The sequence below is a fragment of the Saccostrea echinata genome, unplaced genomic scaffold (assembly GCF_033153115.1).
Source record: "Saccostrea echinata isolate AGI-Se365-2 ecotype Australia unplaced genomic scaffold, CSIRO_AGI_Sech_v1 ptg000059l, whole genome shotgun sequence".
Classification (NCBI taxonomy): domain Eukaryota; kingdom Metazoa; phylum Mollusca; class Bivalvia; order Ostreida; family Ostreidae; genus Saccostrea; species Saccostrea echinata.
Window position 1 is genome coordinate 1,112,314 of NW_026889808.1, and position 17,943 is coordinate 1,130,256.

Here is a 17,943-nt window from a genome sequence, read left to right on the forward strand (position 1 = left end):
TATGAAATAAGACAATAATAAACAATTCAAGCTCAAAAGTCAATTGAAACAATACAGATTGGGAGCAAAGCAAACACTGACCTCTAAAATCATCGTAGATGGGATCGGGTGCATGGAGGAGTAAGTATTCCCTGTCAACCGCTCACACCCACCGTGTTCTCCTTGTCATGAAAACAGAAAAATCGGTAGACAATTCAGTGTAAAAATAATGGCATAACAATTTGTATGAAAAATGTCAGTCAACATTCTATTTGACGATAGATTGTATTCACTGTTTATTAGATGTATTTGATCATTGTATCGACCATAGAATTTGTGAAACATTGAATTTACACAAGACTGTTGATATCCTTATGACAGTGCCTAAATATAAACATCTAATTGCCACAATGATTTATACAGCACACACCTCTGAATATTCGTAATATAAGAACTGTTTCATTTTTGCACGAATGGTCTTTTTTTTTCTTTGCAATCACATTCATTATACATACATGTATTTTAATTTATCAATTAAAGGGGGAGTCATTTCTTGATCTGAGAATCCGTTAAAGATTAACAATGTAATTCATCTTTTTATTTGCAACTCTATTCTTCAATTTTTGCATATTTATTTAGGCATTTCATTGAAACCGAAAAATTTGCTTGACATATATTCCCCTCATACAATGTAAGGCATTACAGAAAAAGAATATAAATTCAAAATCGATCATATGGAGATGATCTATTGAATAGAAAGAGTGTCATGAAAAATACCATGTAAATAATAGTATTGAAATAGGTTGAAGATAACAAATAGTAATCGATCTAAAAAAAATACCTATACACAAAGCAAACTTTGAAGAGGGCATAAAACACGGACCCCTGAAATTCCAGAGGTTGTATCAGGTGCCTAAATTCATAGATAGTTTTGAAAATAACTTTACAATTCAAGAAGAGCAAACAATCAAAATCCCTCGGTCATCAGCATCAAAAGACATGTACACCAATGTAACACAAATAAAGCCAGGGGTGGATGGTAGTTCAAAATGGACAGAATGTGTTCTGTGTGTGAAATGTATCAATCTTATTCAATCTTATTTTATGTAAAGGTCATTATAGATGAAAACTCACTGGAGCATAAAAAATCATATATGGATTATTTATATACTGACCTGGTTACATTTATCCTTGAGCAATTGAGCGATCTGTCTTTTTCAACGATAAGTTCATAAATATTGCTGTTGGGGACGTCTTAGGTTAATTGCATTTCTGAACCTTTTTTAAGTTTCTTCAGTTTCAAGCTCATAATTCTTTCAAAATCATATCTGTGACGTGTATGTGTCTTGGCCATGATAAGTTAAATAGTCATAATCGTTGGAACATCTTTATATCATATTTTGTTCAAGATATAAGTAAATGCAAAAGATCCTCCCCCCCCCCCCCGTCCAGTCTACGACATTAGAGATATAAATTCTTTGAGAGATGTCCTTTGTAATACAAATAAGGAAAAATCATGAACCCCATACTCTGCAAAAAAGAGAAAAATTACGCCTTTCTATCAGCTGAAAAAGTATTCTACCGTCATCGAAGACACAAATGACTCAAAATATACTTAAGGACGTTGAATTTTAGAAACATCTGAATATGTCGTGCCCCATAGGAATTTTAGTATAATTGAAGCATCAGCAAAAGTTGGAATAAACGTCAAATAAATATAAATCATATCTATCAATTACATGTATAGGTGTTTGTAATCCTTGGTTTAAAATATATTTATTCAATACAAATGAAATGGATTGAACAGCAGGCATAATGCCTATAATCGTTCTTTTCATAGGTCAAGGTACATATAACTCATGACCCCCGGGGATAAGATGAGACCACAGTCGGGAATTTGTACCTTGGAATATATAAGACAAATCTTTAAAAATTTCCTTCTCATGAATCACTGGGCTAGAAATTATTAAACTTATGTGGAAGCCTTCTGATGAAAAGTAGATGCTAAATTGTTCAAACATGACCCCTGGAGTTGGGGCGGGGTCACAATACAGGGAATGAAAGTTTTACATAGAAATTTAAAAGAAAAATCTAACATTTTCTTCACAAGAATCACTGGACAAGAAAGATGACACCTATGTAAAGACTTCCTGGGGTGGTATAGATTGTAAACTGTTCAAATGATGCCCGGAGGGGGAGGGGGTAGCGTTGGGCCACACTATATGGGATCAAAGTTTTGCATAGAACTATACAAGTTTTTTTTTTATTTCTAAAGAAACACAATATAACCATTTGTTTGAAAAACATTCCCACGTTGTGTGATTTTCTTTAATTATTGACCCCGTGTTAGAGTTGGATAAAATTGGGGTAGAATTGTACATAATGCATATCTACAGGAAAGGAATCTCCTTCTCCGTAACTGCAAGGCCATGTTAGTCATATTGATATTAAAGCATCCCCATGGTGTGTGGATTCAGAGTCCCTTTAGAGTAAGGGTAGGGTCATAACATGGGGTCACAATTTCAAAGGAATAGAAAAGTCTTCTTGAAATTGTATGAAGAACTTCAAGGCTAAGGTAATTTAGTTGAACGTTGTGGCCGATGGGCCCCTTGTTTTTACTAGATCAGGTAAGAAAGCTCCTTCATTGCATGGTCAGGGTTAATATTGTCAATATTCGTGTTTAGGCAGAAGAAATGATAGAAATATTAGGTATCTTTTTTAATGTAGGCTGAAGCCTTTCGTTCATTGTTATAGCGCAATTTCTTTACATCGTTGCTAGAAGACAATAAATATTTGATACAAAATAAAAGTGAAATATATGGCGAGGAAAAACCATGTATATCAAGCGCAATAATCTGTTAGAAAATTGAATTTAGTTCTCTTTTGTTATCTCTCTTAGAATTGAAAAAAAAAATCATGAGAAGATATTGATCATACCATGAATTTTTGATACCCCGAAATAACAGTCTAAATTGCAACAACTAAATCCACCTGACATACTGTGGAATTATCATTGTTCGTTGGGGGAACAATGTTCGTGGATTTCGTGGGTCACACCCACGAATTTACATCCCCACGAACAATTTTTTGTCAACGTACTGATTAATTAAATATACCAAATAAACGAGCTGCCCATCCCCACGAACCAATAAAATTTTGCTTGCCCACGAACATTTACCCCCTCGAATTTAAATGATTCCACAGTATATAATCTTTGTTTAATTCTTTAAATTCTGCTAGTAAAAAAAAAAAATTTCATACAAAACCTTAAAAACAATTAAACAAAAATTATATATGTCACTTATCAACCACCCTCAAAACACATGACTTTACAACACTTTATAAACCATTCCACATGCATAAATAGAAGACCAGGCTTTAATTTGACCTTATAGAAAACTGCTTCTTCAATAAATATGGACCTCGAATTTTTCATATATTGTGATGGTTATCAACAAAATTACTTTGTTAAAAAGCATTCTGATTCTAAACAGAAGTGGTCTGAAGTTGATATTAAAAAGATGCTTGGGATTCTCATTGACGCTATCTGTATGTAGTATTTGGAGTACAGATCTTCTAACAACCAGCAGTTTGAATTTCCATGCGTCCTTCTTTTGCCCCTTTATTAGCTGAACTGTTTTTGTATTCGTGTGAAACAGAATTTCTGCAAAAACTTCTACATGGAAAAAAAGTCTCTTGCTGTGGCCTTCAATTCGACATTTATATATAGTTACGTTTTATCAATTGATAATAATCTTTTTTTTTCACACGTTGATTTAATATATCCCACAGAACATAAGATAAAAGACACAAAAGAGTCTAACACATCTGCTTCCTACCTGGATGTTTTCCTAGAGAAAGATATTGATCGCAAACTGACAACTCTAATTTCGATGGCTCCAACTTTTCTATCGTCAACTTCCCAAATACAGCCGTATACCCTAACAAAAAAAAAACAAAAAAAACTATAGTTATCTATAGCAACTATATAGTTAACTAGAGGAAACACGGACCTCATATGGAATATGATGAGTATCTTCACTATTCAAAGAAAGGTTTGGGTAATAAGCTCAGAGAAGTACAATGTAAAGATAAGGAAAATCTTAGAACCAAAGCAAAAACTAAATAAAAAAATCCAAATCTGTCTGTCATAAAAAAAGCATGTCGGAAGTAGATTCATTTCACAAAATACCCTTAAGTATCTCCAATTTTGTACGCACTTGACTCTATCGCGCTACTCTCTATTTACAGTTCAATATTGTGATTTACTTGTAGCTTGAATGTCGGTTTGTCAAAAATTGAAACCTCAACAAAAAGAAGATTGTAGATTTCATGGGCATTAATCATATCTATATATTAAATATGCGTATGCCGTTGTTAACATTACTATATAAAATAAGTATATATCCATCATTTCATTAGATCATAAATGAAATATCTGCCATTGTATTGTAGATGTGAATATCGTCCGTATTTTATTTTTAGGACTGAAAACTTGCAGGAAACATTTATTTTTCCTCAGGATGCAGCCTGTAGCTATTACTCCGTAAAAGATGGAGATAAACAACAGTGATCATACAAGCTCAAAAGTCAATTGAAACAATTCAAATCTGGAGCAGAGCAAACATTGACCCCTAAAAAACATCATAGGTGGGATTAGGTGCCATGGAGGAGAAAGCATCCCCTGCCGACCGGTCACAACCACCATGTGCTCATTGTCATTATCGGGCAAACAGAAAATATCTGTAGATAATGAAATAACAGTTAGTATGAAAAACTGTCAATCAGCATTCGACATAATGATAGATTGTATTTGTTAACAAGGTCATTGTATCGACCATACAACTTGCAAAATGATGACTTTAAACGAGACTGTTGAAATCCTTCTTTCATTAACTTCAATATTTGTCTGTTTTCTTTTAAACCATCATCCAAAGAAATTAAATACATTTATTAGATTTCGACATTGAATGAAATCATGAGAGTTTGTTTATAATTTGAGAAGATATCCCCAGGAGAGTTAGTAAGTCTAAAGAATGGGTGTACTTCAATGCAATTTTTAGCTTAAAATATATAACTTTTTTTTAATAAAAAAAAAATTTATCATGAATATTTCTAATAGCCTTCAGTAAAAGTCTAAAAGCATGCGCAATCAAACAGAATCAACCCATCATCTTGAATTTTTATATAATGTCCTAAAAAAGAAATGAGCAAAGATTATAAATACAATCGTTCCATTTCCTTTTGATATGGTTTTTGTATATCTGAACTTTAATTTCATAAGATTCAAGCGCATCGGTCTTTCCTAATTTTATCTGTGGCATCTATTGTCTAATCAGTTCGTTATGTATATATTATTTTGGGATACGTAATGAAATAGGTGAAGATTACCATAAATTCCACTTGCTACACTACTCCTTAATTCTGTATCCCTAGCTTAGTAATAATGTGTGCCGCTCTAATCTTAATTTTATATTTTTCAAGGCATAAAAAAATGTACATAGATGGATTTTTCTCAATGTTTAAAGTTCAATACAATTTATATCTGTGAATAGTAAGGAAAGAACATTAGGGAAAATATAAGTTCAGATAAATACGCTAAGTAATTGAAATAAGAACAGCTTAATTCCAAAAAGCAAACTCCTTTCAATCTAACAATAAAAAAGTGCACTTTGGACATGGAAAAGCTAATCATTAAATGTGGAAGGACATGCAGGAATTTAATTATCTGAATTTATCGTGCTTCCTTCGTTTTACAAAACAGTAATGTCATGCAGCTTAAAATTTGTCATGTGAAATTGAAACATTGAAATATAGGTTACATACGTAGCCGTTAATCATATTTATGTATATGTGTTTTTTATTATGTCAAGATTAATATCAATCATTTTTATTAAATGGTTAATAAATGTCCGTTGTTTTATCGTTATAAAAAGCAGTCAATATTTATGTATGGGCTGAATATTTAGAAAAAGAATATTCCGATTACTGAATTTAGCTGTCCAGTAAATTTAGGCCGTTTTCTATATATCACAACATTAGATTTTAACGTTAAGGTGAAACATCACGCGTAGTATTTTATCTTTTTCTTATTTATTTATTTATTTTTGATACAGGCAGATTGATTTGTTGCTGGAAAAGTTTTTTTTTCCCCAATTCATTTCTCCATTGTTACCTTTCATTGCATTGAACACATTTGCATTTGAAATTAAAAAAAAATAAAGATAGTTCTAAATTCAAATTTTTACTCAGTTTGCTTATTTCACAGCTAAGTATTGTTAAACAACTGGAATTTCGGCGTGTTAAATTGAAACCTCAGCAAAATGTGGAATGTGGACTACATAGATATAATATATGTGAGTGATAGCATCATGATGTAAAGTCAATATCCATCATTTTAATAGATCATGTAAGAAAGCGCGTTCATTCTATCGTCGAGGTAAATTTTGCCAATTTGACAGAATGTGCTAAAAAAATTATATCCATTTTTTTTCCCTTTCAAACTTTAGCTGTTACTTCGTCTTCCTTCTTTAAGCGCTGTTCCCTGCATCATCACCCGCCGAAATTAAATATTGAATTTCCGCATGTAAATCTGGCAAGGTTCCTATGTCTTGTTAGGATTTGAGAAACAGAGATCCTGAAGTGCATTTATCTGATTTTAGAACTGATTTACTCCATTGCGTTCATTTTCCTTGAGAACATAAACGTGTTATTTTCCTTTTTAGCATTGAGAACATAAACGTTGAGAACATAAACGTGTTATTTTCCTTTTTAGCATTGAGAACATAAACGTGTTATTTTCCTTTTTAGCATTGAGAACATTAATGTGTTATTTTCCTTTTTAGCATTGAGAACATTAACGTGTTATAATCGAGGAAAGGAAAAGTTTGTTAAGATTTTTTAAATATCCTTTAGGACCGATGGTACAAACCTTTTTTCTCTCAAACAATCATGAAAATTAATAACAACTAAATCATGTTTATATACACTGTCAGTTAAAGGAATAATTTTAGCCGCACTGTTTCACGATCTCTTACAAAGTGATAAAAAATTATATAGATTTTTTCAGAATGACGGCAAAAAGGTTAAAAATTTTTAACATCATAGAAAGTTTACAATTTCTAAATATTTTATAAATTTTATATTTGTATCAATTACAACCAATGTAAATGTAAAAGATAAATAATCGTTTTAGTAGGTCAAGTAAGAAAAAAGACAATCGTCTATTTGAAATGCTGTCAATGGGCGGAAAATTTGAAGGGTACATTTTTTTCTTTATAATAATGTCGCCCTTAACTGTTACGTCGTCAATTGCAATTAAGCGTCTTTTTCCTTTCCCAAGGAAATTAAATATTCGACTCCAGCCGCATTTGTCTATTAACGGAGATCCCAAGGAGCATTTATACGTTTGTACAGAATGGATCTAAGCCATTAGGTTGTTTCTTAAGTTGTCTTTCTTGGCATATCTTGGAACATTAACAAAAAATGGAAAATTATACGTTAAAATATTCATCGCCCTGGCCCAGGTCTCTAGGCCAATCACACAATTTTCAGAAGAAAAAAAAATGGAAAAACATATTTAATACGATGGTAGAACCTTAATCAGAACGATTTCATTAAGATATTTACAAAGATGTTTTAATTCGTATGATGATTTAAGTGTTTCATCATTTCATTTTGGGTAATTATTAATATCCCGGAGTAAAATTAATCTTTAATGTTCCTTTTTGCAAAAAACAAATATTGTACTCAATACATTTCATTAAATTATGCCTTCATTTATCAAGAATTTCAATGAAGGAAGTGGGGGTTTATCATATTCAAGAACGCTAAAGATTTGTTAAAACGATCATAATTAATCAACGCCTGGGCGGTTCAGAATCCTGTGGTATTCATACAATTGCCAGTATAATCATACTGTACATAGGATCCTATTGATGAGTGGAAATATGTATGGAAAATGACAAAGTAATCGATCAAAGTCGTCATCGATCAATTGATTAATTTACATCACAAGTTTGTAGTCTAATTATCCTGCCATTTAAAACTGATTGATTGATCAGTTCAAACTTAGATACGTGAATAGGATGTAAGATTGTACATGGAAACCTTTCATTGTCTTTTAATTTAATTAAAGAACAAAGAACTCTGTTATCAAAACACACACCTTTGATTTCAATTGAAACCGCTTATTTAAAGTCACCTATTTCTGTTATTTATTACTATTCTTGCTGTTCCTTCTGTCTGAGATGAGTGAAAGACGATCTTTTTAAAAACATTTATTCTTAGAATAAATATGTACAAATTTTCAAATATAATCATATAAAAAATACACACGCCATAAAAATGCTATAACTAGCCATTTACACTCACATACACCCAATTTGATTCTTCTTGGTAGAAGAAATATTCCTACAGAAGAAAACGAGGACGGAAATGTCGGAAACGGCGGGAACGACTCTCCCTAGGTCTTGAAAAAGATATATGCCTGTCACTGAAAAATCTGCCTCGTTCTAGCACAGGCGGTCGGCGTTGTCGTATTATCCTACCACTCTGACGTATTTCTGATCTTCTATCCGAATTACCAGGAAAAGGAACTCTTCTGCGATTATTGGAAGTTCTCCTGATCAAGTTTGAATCACGTGATCTTTGTCTGCTGATAGAGCTCAGTATACTGTTGACGTTCCTGTCTTGGGGCCTATTTACTCTTATCCCTCTGTCTGGGGACCTGTTTCCAATACTGTCGCGGGGTCTGTTTCGCACATTTTCCTGTCTGCCACCGCGGATTATTTCTCCACGGTTGTCATTTGATCTATTATTCTCATTGAATCCGTTTCTTTCAGGAGACCGACGGTTTGGCGGTTCAAATCTGTCTCTATTAGGAGATCCATTACTTGGGGTTTCAAAGATCAAGTTGGGCAGACTTGACCTTAGGTCTCGGTTTTCCCCTGAAATGCTTCCTCTTTCAAAATTTAAACGATTTGTATTGATAAAATCTGGTTGCTGTATCGGTTGACCAAATCCTGGCAGCACTTGGTTCTGTAAAAGGTTAGGGGCAATCTGACCCGGTAAAACTCCACCTCTTGGAGGAACGCCTACAGTTGGAAGTCCCAAAAACTGATTTCCAATATTGGGCGAAAATCCAAAAGATGGTGCCCCAAATGGTATTCCTCCACCTCCTACGTTTTGAAGTGCGCTAAGAGGGTCAATCTGAGGACGAGCGGCTGTCACAAACTGTTCTGATTCGGGTCCACCTGAGCCACGGGATTGAAGAGATGGAGATGCACCAGCCCCCACGATACCACTGGTGGGACCTGAGGAGAGATTTTCTAATTGCGGTAGCTCAAAAGCGTTTGCTAAAGAAGAATCGAGGGGTGGAGTAGATTCGAATCCTGTTGTTCCAGGAAGTCGTCCAGAGTTAAAATTTGGTTGAAATCTGACTGAAGAAGTAGAACTTCCACGTCCAGGATTTATAATGGCTGCCTGCTCATTTACATCCGGGACTATGGCATTTTCTGTCCCGGATGTGTGTCTGTTGCTTTTCAACGGTACAGACAGCCTGTCGATTTCTTTATTTACTTCGGAAAGTGCGCGCCGGAGCTCAGCAGCTGATAAGTCTTCTAGCTTAGTACTTGGGGAACTTGGTGGCCGTTGTCTTGATGTGCCGGATGAGGTAAACCTACTTCTGAGATCCCGAAGTTGGGCGATATTTGGTTGTATACTTTGACCAAAGGGAATTTGTCCTGTACCACGGGTTTCAGGAAGTGAAAATAAGTTTGTATTTTCACGGTTGAGTTCCTGAAGCTGAGTGGCGACGGGTGGCACGTTACGAGCGAAAGCGGCATTGCTGAATCGTGAAAAGTCGGTGTCCTGTGTTTGTGTGGAGGGTAAGGTCTCCATGGTTTGTGATAATATCTGCTGTTGGTTTACCGTTTGTGTTGTAAAGGGGTCACGTGGGGGTTTGGTTATTTCCTTTTTGGGTGTTACTGGAGAAGGATCAAAGGATAAATCGTTTAAATTAGGAAGTGAAAGTTCTGGAACATTCTGCTGAATATTACTTTCGGATGTTTCAGTCGCAGATTTTGTAGAGGTAGATTGCCGACCGCCACTGTTGGATTCAGCTCCACTTGATTTCGAAGGAAATGATGGGATACTAGCAATATTTCCTCCAGCAGATCCAAACAAGTCAGATGAACCGAAAGCAGGACTTGCATCTTTTGCAATGCCTTCAATTGTATTTACGCCGGAAGTACCAGTCTCACCTCCAAATGAATTCAAAAGAGCGTCTATGTTACTAAAATCTCCGTTACCTCCGGCAACAAGTCCCTGAAGACCGGGATTTGCTGCAAGATTTTGCTGTAGCTCTTTAGTGATGTCATTAATGGCAGCCTCTAAATCTAGAGCACCTGTGCCTGTTCCGGGGATGGCACGCTCCAAATCTACATGATCTAAGACGCCTGTTCCTGCTTGTCTAGGAATATCTGCTACGGCGGATCCTAAATTTCCTGGTGTTGATTTTCCCGAGGTCCCTTGTCTACCAGGGGCGAAACCGTTAATTTCTGCCAGCAAGGAATCTAAATCGAGGCCCCCCGTGGGGTCTGAGGTCTGTGCTGATACATCTGTATTTGAGAAAAAAAATACATTTTAAGTTCTTTACTTAAAAGAACAAATCCTGAAAGATGAAAAGCAAACTAAATATGAAAGGATTAAATAGGGGTATAATTTATGTAGTCTGTGAGTTTTGGGGTTGTAGAGGAAATCGATATCAACGGAAATAATAATTATGTCTACTTCGGGTCATTAATCATCACTTTTAAAACTCTTTTGAAGAAAAGTGTATTTTTCACATAAATGTAAGTTTTCTTTCTCTCTATGTTTATTGAAACTAAGGTTTTAGAAAATAAGTGATTAGCTGTTTCAATATCTGTTTATGATAGCTAGAAAAGAGCAAATTCCTATAGTTTTCATTATATATACGGAAAAGTATTTTATAAAAATATATGAAAAAAAGGGGAAAATCTAGCTGGAAAGATTTTCAGAAGTCAATGCAAATGATTATGATAGATGCAGAAAATCTTAAATTTGTGATGAAAGGAAACTTACATATCTTGTGATACTAAGACAAGAAAAAAACATAACATAAAAACCCACTTTCTTGCTTCCATTTCATAAAAAATCATGAGATTCTCGGGAGTCCTCCTAAGTAGGAGGGGATTCAGCTCTAAAAGCTTATTCGAAGTCTTTGACTTCAAATTAGCCTACACTTGAAGAGAAAGAAATATATCCCACTGTCATTGTGATTAAAATAGAAAAGAAACAATACACATCTATCGGCTTAATTAATCCCTAAATTTACGATAAAACTATCATTTCGATAGTTTAAGGTGCTGTCTTTAGATTATTCTAATTAGGATAATACATATAATATGGAGGTATTTAAATGAATTTGCAGTGCGTAAAATCTGCCTTTTTCCCAGAAGTCAAGAAATCATTTGTATGGTCAATTCAATTTTTAAGAAATTTTAATGAAAAATGCATCGAATATCGTATATATATCACAATCATGCTTACTGATTGGAGGTTTCTTCGTAAAAATGATATAATTAGACAAAATCTGTCACGGGAGGGGGGAAGGGGCATTGGATTGGCTTTTTTTTTTTACCTATTTTCTATTAACTACAAATTCTTGTTACAAATTTCTAAAATAAATAAATAACAATTTTATTTTTTTAAAAAAAGGAAACCATAAAAACGACCGTTATAAACAGATGTTTTATTTACACTCACATTCTAAAAAAATATTTCACTACAATTTCTTCCTTTAATTTCTTAATAAAAATTTTCAGAGTATTGTTAGTATCCACAACATTGCATTTCTCTTGAATATAGACTTGTATCGGGAGTCTATTAAATATCAGAATATATGTAACTTATCCCCACCTCTCCACCCCAATAAATTGACTTAGGTTTCACAGAAATGTTGATGTTCGCTAACATTTCACAGAAATAAATGTATGGTCTTTGAAATAAAAATAAGCAATGCTGAGGACTTACACTGTACACAAAGAAAGGTAATAATCCACCACTTTCCCATCATTCCGACAAATCACACACTTCTGGTCTACGTTCAATCAAAACTCTATATTTATGCCAGTCAAAATCGTCCCCGTTATGTCATAAATTAAATCATAATTAGATACAACACTCTTGTTTTTGATTTCGATGATTTACTGCCGATTGATTTGCATACTCCATTCTAGTTGGCAATATAATGGATTGTCGAGTTTCAGAAGGGGCGTATAATGGGCGTTAGTATCATACAAATGGTGTATTTTTTTGGTCTTTGAGAGAACATTTTGTACGCTAAGTTACAATTAAGAATTGTTTTACCTCGGTGAATAATGATCCGATTTTAGAGATCGATTGTACACCTTTGCAATATACCATTTTCTTTTCTGGGCAGACACCATTCACGGGCGATATGATAAATTACGTAAATTTTAACATTAGAGTTCTAGCTAGAATTTTAATTATGATACAGTTCACAGTGGGCTAGCGGACATACGGAGAGTGTTACTTTGAATTCTTATATCTGAAAGCAATTAATTTATTTCCTGGAAGACGATATAATTAACTCCTATTTAGTTCTATTTCTAGGTTGTAGGTTTAAGGTTTTGGTCTATCTTAACCAGGAAGGAAATCAACAGTATCACAAAATAACAAGATCTTACAGACAAAAATATAGGCATATACATCGGACAGCAACATCAGATAGATGTGACAGCAACATTTGACAGCAACACCAAAGGAATATCAACATCAGACTGCAGCATCAGTCATTAACATAAAATGTGAAGATAATGAATAAAATAATTTCCAAGGAACTTTTGGAAAATTTGAAATCACAAAATTTTACCAAAATTAATAACATCAAAACTACAACTTTTCAACACTCTATACAACCATTCCCGACAATAAATTCAAGTCCAGGCTTTTTGACATCATTGACAGCTGCTTTTTCAATAAAATTGAACTCGTAAATTTACTTACATTGTCACTGGTCATTTGCAAAGTTACTTTGTTAAAAACAATCTGATTGTATACACAAGTACTCTGAAGTTGACATTTAAAAGAAGCTCGAGTTTCTGATTGACAATATCTATGTGGTTTTGGGAGACCAGGTCTTCCAACAATCTGTTGTAGTTCACATGGGTACCAATTGCGCCCTGTTGGTAACATTTTTGTATTCATATGAATAGAAATTATTCAAAATCTTATACATGAGAAAAACAAATTTCTTGTTGTGGCCTTCAAGATAGATATTGTGGCCTTTAGATATATCGACGACGTATTATCAATTAGCAATAGTTATTTCCATTCATATGATATATCCCGGTGAGCTTGAAATAAAAAATACTACACAGTCTGACACATCTGTTTCATATTTGGATATTTTACTAGAAAAAGATGTTAATGGTAATCTAACAACAAAGCTTTATGATACACGTGATTACTTTAACTTTTCAATCGTCAACTTCCCTTAATTATGAAGTAATATACCCTAATCACCTGCATAAGGGGTGTATATCTCTCAGTTGATCCTATAGGCAAGAGCATGCTCTACTTATGAACAATTTCTAAAACGAGGTAAGTTATTGACAAATAAGTTGATGAAACAAGAATATCAACAGTCTCGTTTAATGTCATCATTTCGTAAGTTCTATGGTCAATACAATGACCTTGTCAGCAACTACAATCTATCATTAAGTCAAGTGCTGCCTGACGTTTTTCATACTAATTGTTAGGCCATTATTTTCACATTGAATTGTCGACAGATCTTTCTGTTATTTCCTGATCATGACAAGGAGCACACGGCGGGTGTGACCGGTCGGCAGGGGATGCTCATTCCTCCATGGCACCTGATCCCACCTCTGATGTTTTTGGAAGTCCGCTTTTGCTCTGCTCCAGATTTGTATTGTTTTAATGGACTTTGAGCTCGAACACTGTTCATTATTTCCATATTTCATAAATCAAGCTCAGAAGTCAGACAACATAAATTGTAAGCAGAGCAAACACAGACTTCTGAAAACAGAGGTGGGTTCAAGTGTCATGGAGGAATGAGCATCCAATGTCGCCAGGTCAAACCCGCCGCGTGATCTTTGTCATGATCGAATAAACAGAAAAATCCGTATACAATTCAGTGTGAAAATGATAGCCTAAAAACTGTATGAAAGACGTCGTTTAGCATTCGGCTTAACGAATTTGCAAACAAGGTCATTGTACATGTATCGTCCGCAGAATTGCAAAATGTTGAATTTAAACTAGATTGTTGATATCATTGTATCATCAACTTACTGTCAGTAGCCTGTATTGTTCTACAACTGATCGTTGTGGAACATATCGAATCAACTTGGAGACATAAACTCCATATACATGTGGGAATGGTATATTGCTATAAAGAAAAAATAAGAGAAGTTGACTATAGCAAAGTTGAAGTCATCACGTTTATCATAAAGTTTAGTTGTTAGTTTGCCAACAATGTCATTTTCTAGTAAAATACCTGAATTTAAAACAGGTGTTTCAGACTCTGTGGTGTTTTTTATTTCAAGTTCAATGGAATATATCGAATCAAAGGAATGAAAACAAATATTGATCATTGACAAAACTTCGTAGATATATCTAAGCAACGAATTGAAGGTCACAGCAAGAGACCTCTTCTTTTCATGTAGAAGTTTTTGGATTAGTTTTGCTTCAAAAGAATGCAAAGACAGATCTGCTAATAGCGCAGCACAATTAGTTCTCATGGGAATTCCAACAGATTGTTGGAAAACCTGGTCTCTTAAGATTACAACACCAGTCAGCAATAACAGGCCTCAACATCAGATAACAACAAAAGACAAAAACATCAGTCAATATCGGACTTCCATGTCAGAGAGCAACATCAAGCAGCAACATCGGCCATTAATATTAATCAGAAATAACAAACATCAACATCAGATAGCAACATAGGACGACAACATCAATCATTAACATTACACAGCAATGTCGGACATCAATATCAACATCAGACAGCAACATCAGCCATTAACATGAATCAGAAATAACAGACCTCAATATCAGACAGGAACTTAGGACGACAACATCAATCATTAACATTAGTCAGCAACATCAAAACAACATCATCCAGACAGCAACGTCAGAAAGCAACAACAGACCAAAAAATAGACACACACGAACATCAAAAAGCAACATACATCAATATCAAAAAGCAACATCAGACAGCAACATCAGACAGTAACATCACTCAGCAACATCAAAAGGGCAGCAACAGAAGTCAGAAAACAATAACACACAGGGACAACACCATTCATTTACACACCCAACAATTTAAGTAGAGAACGCCAACTATAACATTCATTTTTCTTCAAATGATGATAATGTTTTCTTGTAAAGTAACCCCTTTTCTATAGACATAACTCAAAGAATGAATGACTTTTCGTCTGTTTCAAATATACTTTGAAAGCACTAATTAACTCAATTGAACTGTCATTCATGTTACATAATTCGGTTTTCATTCTCAGCAAGATTGAAAAAAAAAGACAACAGTCTTTGCCTCTTGTAATCACTTAACACAAATATTTTCATCAAAATTAAATGGAATAGAAAAGGAGGGACACAAATTAGCATCAACAGATCACACCAAATATCACAGGGAAATCCCCTTGCACTGCCATTTGCAATCATAACCAACAGGTAAAACTTATACATAACAAAAAAAAAACAAATTTATTTTACGCAAGCGGCGAAAGTTTTTTTTTTAATAATTAATTCACATGTAACACTAAGAAGCGAACGGAAGTAACGAGCCGTGCCTTTATATTGTTTTTCTGCGTAATCATTTGGGTTTGTGGTCGGGCATGTCACATTTTATTAAAGTCATTACAGATCTCATTTTTATCAATCAATTTGCTACAATAATTAATCTATTATGAGTGATTATTCCTACATGCCAAAAATTTGGGCAAGTGTATGGTAATCACGTCACACCAAAGCAAAATATAGGCCGGTACATTTACACTCTGGGGGGAGAAAGAACGGGCGGGGTTCTTTTTGATTGTTTTCTTCAGGATAATTTAAGGATATTGGTCAACCTGCTTTCTTATTTTTTTCAATTAATTTGTTTCTTTTTTAAATTCTTTTTTCCGGTCTGAATGGCGTGTAATTTATCTATCGATAGCTTCTGTAATTAAGAGACTTGTTTTGCACTTTAAGATACCAGATTAAAATTCTCTGAAACAAGCGCTGTAAATCTGTACCATCTTCCAAAAAGAAGAGAAAATGTTAAAAATATACACAATTAATAAAGGGAGCTGATTAATCAAGATTTATCTTTTTATAGTTGTTTTAATAAAATACTATAGAAAGAAGGTTTGCAATATCCTGCACGTATTAGCTTAATGTATAATTTTCTGAGGTTTTGATTTTTCAGGATGGGTGTAAATACAAATTTTAGAACATATCAACATTTTTCTACACCCACCAAGTAAATTAAAGATTTAAAACATGACATATATGTAAATGTTTGTTGTATGAAGATTAAAATTCTCTTCTTTCGACCAAACAATTATCAGATGTTTGGTTTTTGAGAGGTAACACCCATGGTTGAGATGGAGTGAATCCTAAAGATTCACATATAAATATCAGGACTAAGAAAGCCCAGGTCAAGGGACACATTTTGCACTCTAAAAACGACCTGAAATGACTCAATATCCATAGATGCACGTGTGGTCTGGGTATAATCATTTGTGATCAACTTCACAGAGTATTTTCGGTCCTCAATCCATGTCTACGCTTACAGAGGTGGCATATTAGTTCGATCTGGTTTATCTATCAAAGTTAAAGAGACAGGGTTGGATATTTTGTTAAGTTTTTACTGGGTTCCTACTTACAAGTGTTCTGCTACATGTAATTACTCTGTCCACTATTAATACGCGGGAATATCTTTATTAGGTCCTGGGATTCCGAGTGGTATTGCTAAGTGTAACTGCAAGAGCTTTTGAAATCTTTTTTTTTTTTATCTTTTCATCGATTTTTTTTCATTTTTTTACTACTGTCATTTTGGTCTACTAGCTTTAATACATGTATATAAAGAATGCTGTGTTTATCAGCGAGATGCTTTTTTATTTACACTTATTTCCTTTTTACTCTCTGTAATACTTATCATTGAAACCAAAATATGTATACGACTGTTAAAATGACATTTTCTCAAGGAATACTGGAGTACGTATTTTAATGATTGGAGTGGCTATGGAAAATTTACAGTGATCAAATGAAATGATCAACTACAGTTTATGTCTCTGCTGAAACTAAATGTTGAATTTTCAGCTGCCGGTGCCACGAAAATTGTGTCCGGTCAACAGGGGATGCTTACTTCTCCATGGTACCTGATCCCACCTCTAATGTTTTTAGATGTCCTTGTTTGCTCTGCTTCTAATTTGTATTGTTTAAATGGACTTTTGAGCTTGAGTACTTTTTATGTCCATATTTCACTACATCCTAAATTCAGCTCAATAACTGCTAGTACTAACACACTGTAAAACGTGAGAAATGAAAAGAATTCTATCTAATATTCATCAAAGGAAATTTTTTGCAATTTATGGACATTATTAGCAGACCTTTTTTTTTTTATGTATCAAAATTATTCGAAAACTTAAATAACTTACCTAAATAAAAGCATCTTGCTGTGACATTCAGTTCAACATTCAGATATATTTGTATCGACGATGTTTAATCAATTAGAAATATTCGTTTTAATCTTTATTTTACCGGAGAAAGACATTGATGGCAATCTGACAACTAAATCCTGATAACTATCGTCAACTTCCCGTACATATATAACAATATACAACAATCATTTCCATCTGGTGTCTATGTCTCTCAGTTGATTCGATGGGTAACCTACCT

At 34.0% G+C, this 17,943-nt stretch overlaps 1 protein-coding gene across 1 annotated transcript; it reads right to left on the minus strand.

Moving 5' to 3' along the window:
* Positions 1-8,243: 8,243 nt before the first annotated feature.
* Positions 8,244-12,080, minus strand: LOC133174732 (uncharacterized). The gene is made up of 2 exons (XM_061309814.1): positions 12,034-12,080; positions 8,244-10,598 (listed from the first exon to the last, which is right to left on the minus strand). Exons 1-2 carry the CDS (start codon positions 12,074-12,076, stop codon positions 8,392-8,394), a joined length of 2,250 nt encoding a protein of 749 aa, XP_061165798.1. The 5' UTR covers positions 12,077-12,080; the 3' UTR covers positions 8,244-8,391.
* Positions 12,081-17,943: the final 5,863 nt, after the last annotated feature.

Excerpts from the sequence above, each read along its gene's own strand:
- LOC133174732 (XM_061309814.1), bottom strand. The coding sequence starts at position 12,076 with ATGATGGGAAAGTGGTGGATTATTACCTTTCTTTGTGTACAGT. Across the intron at positions 10,599-12,033 it reads TACCTTTCTTTGTGTACAGT|ATGTATCAGCACAGACCTCA; the intron begins GTAAGTCCTCAG and ends TCTCAAATACAG.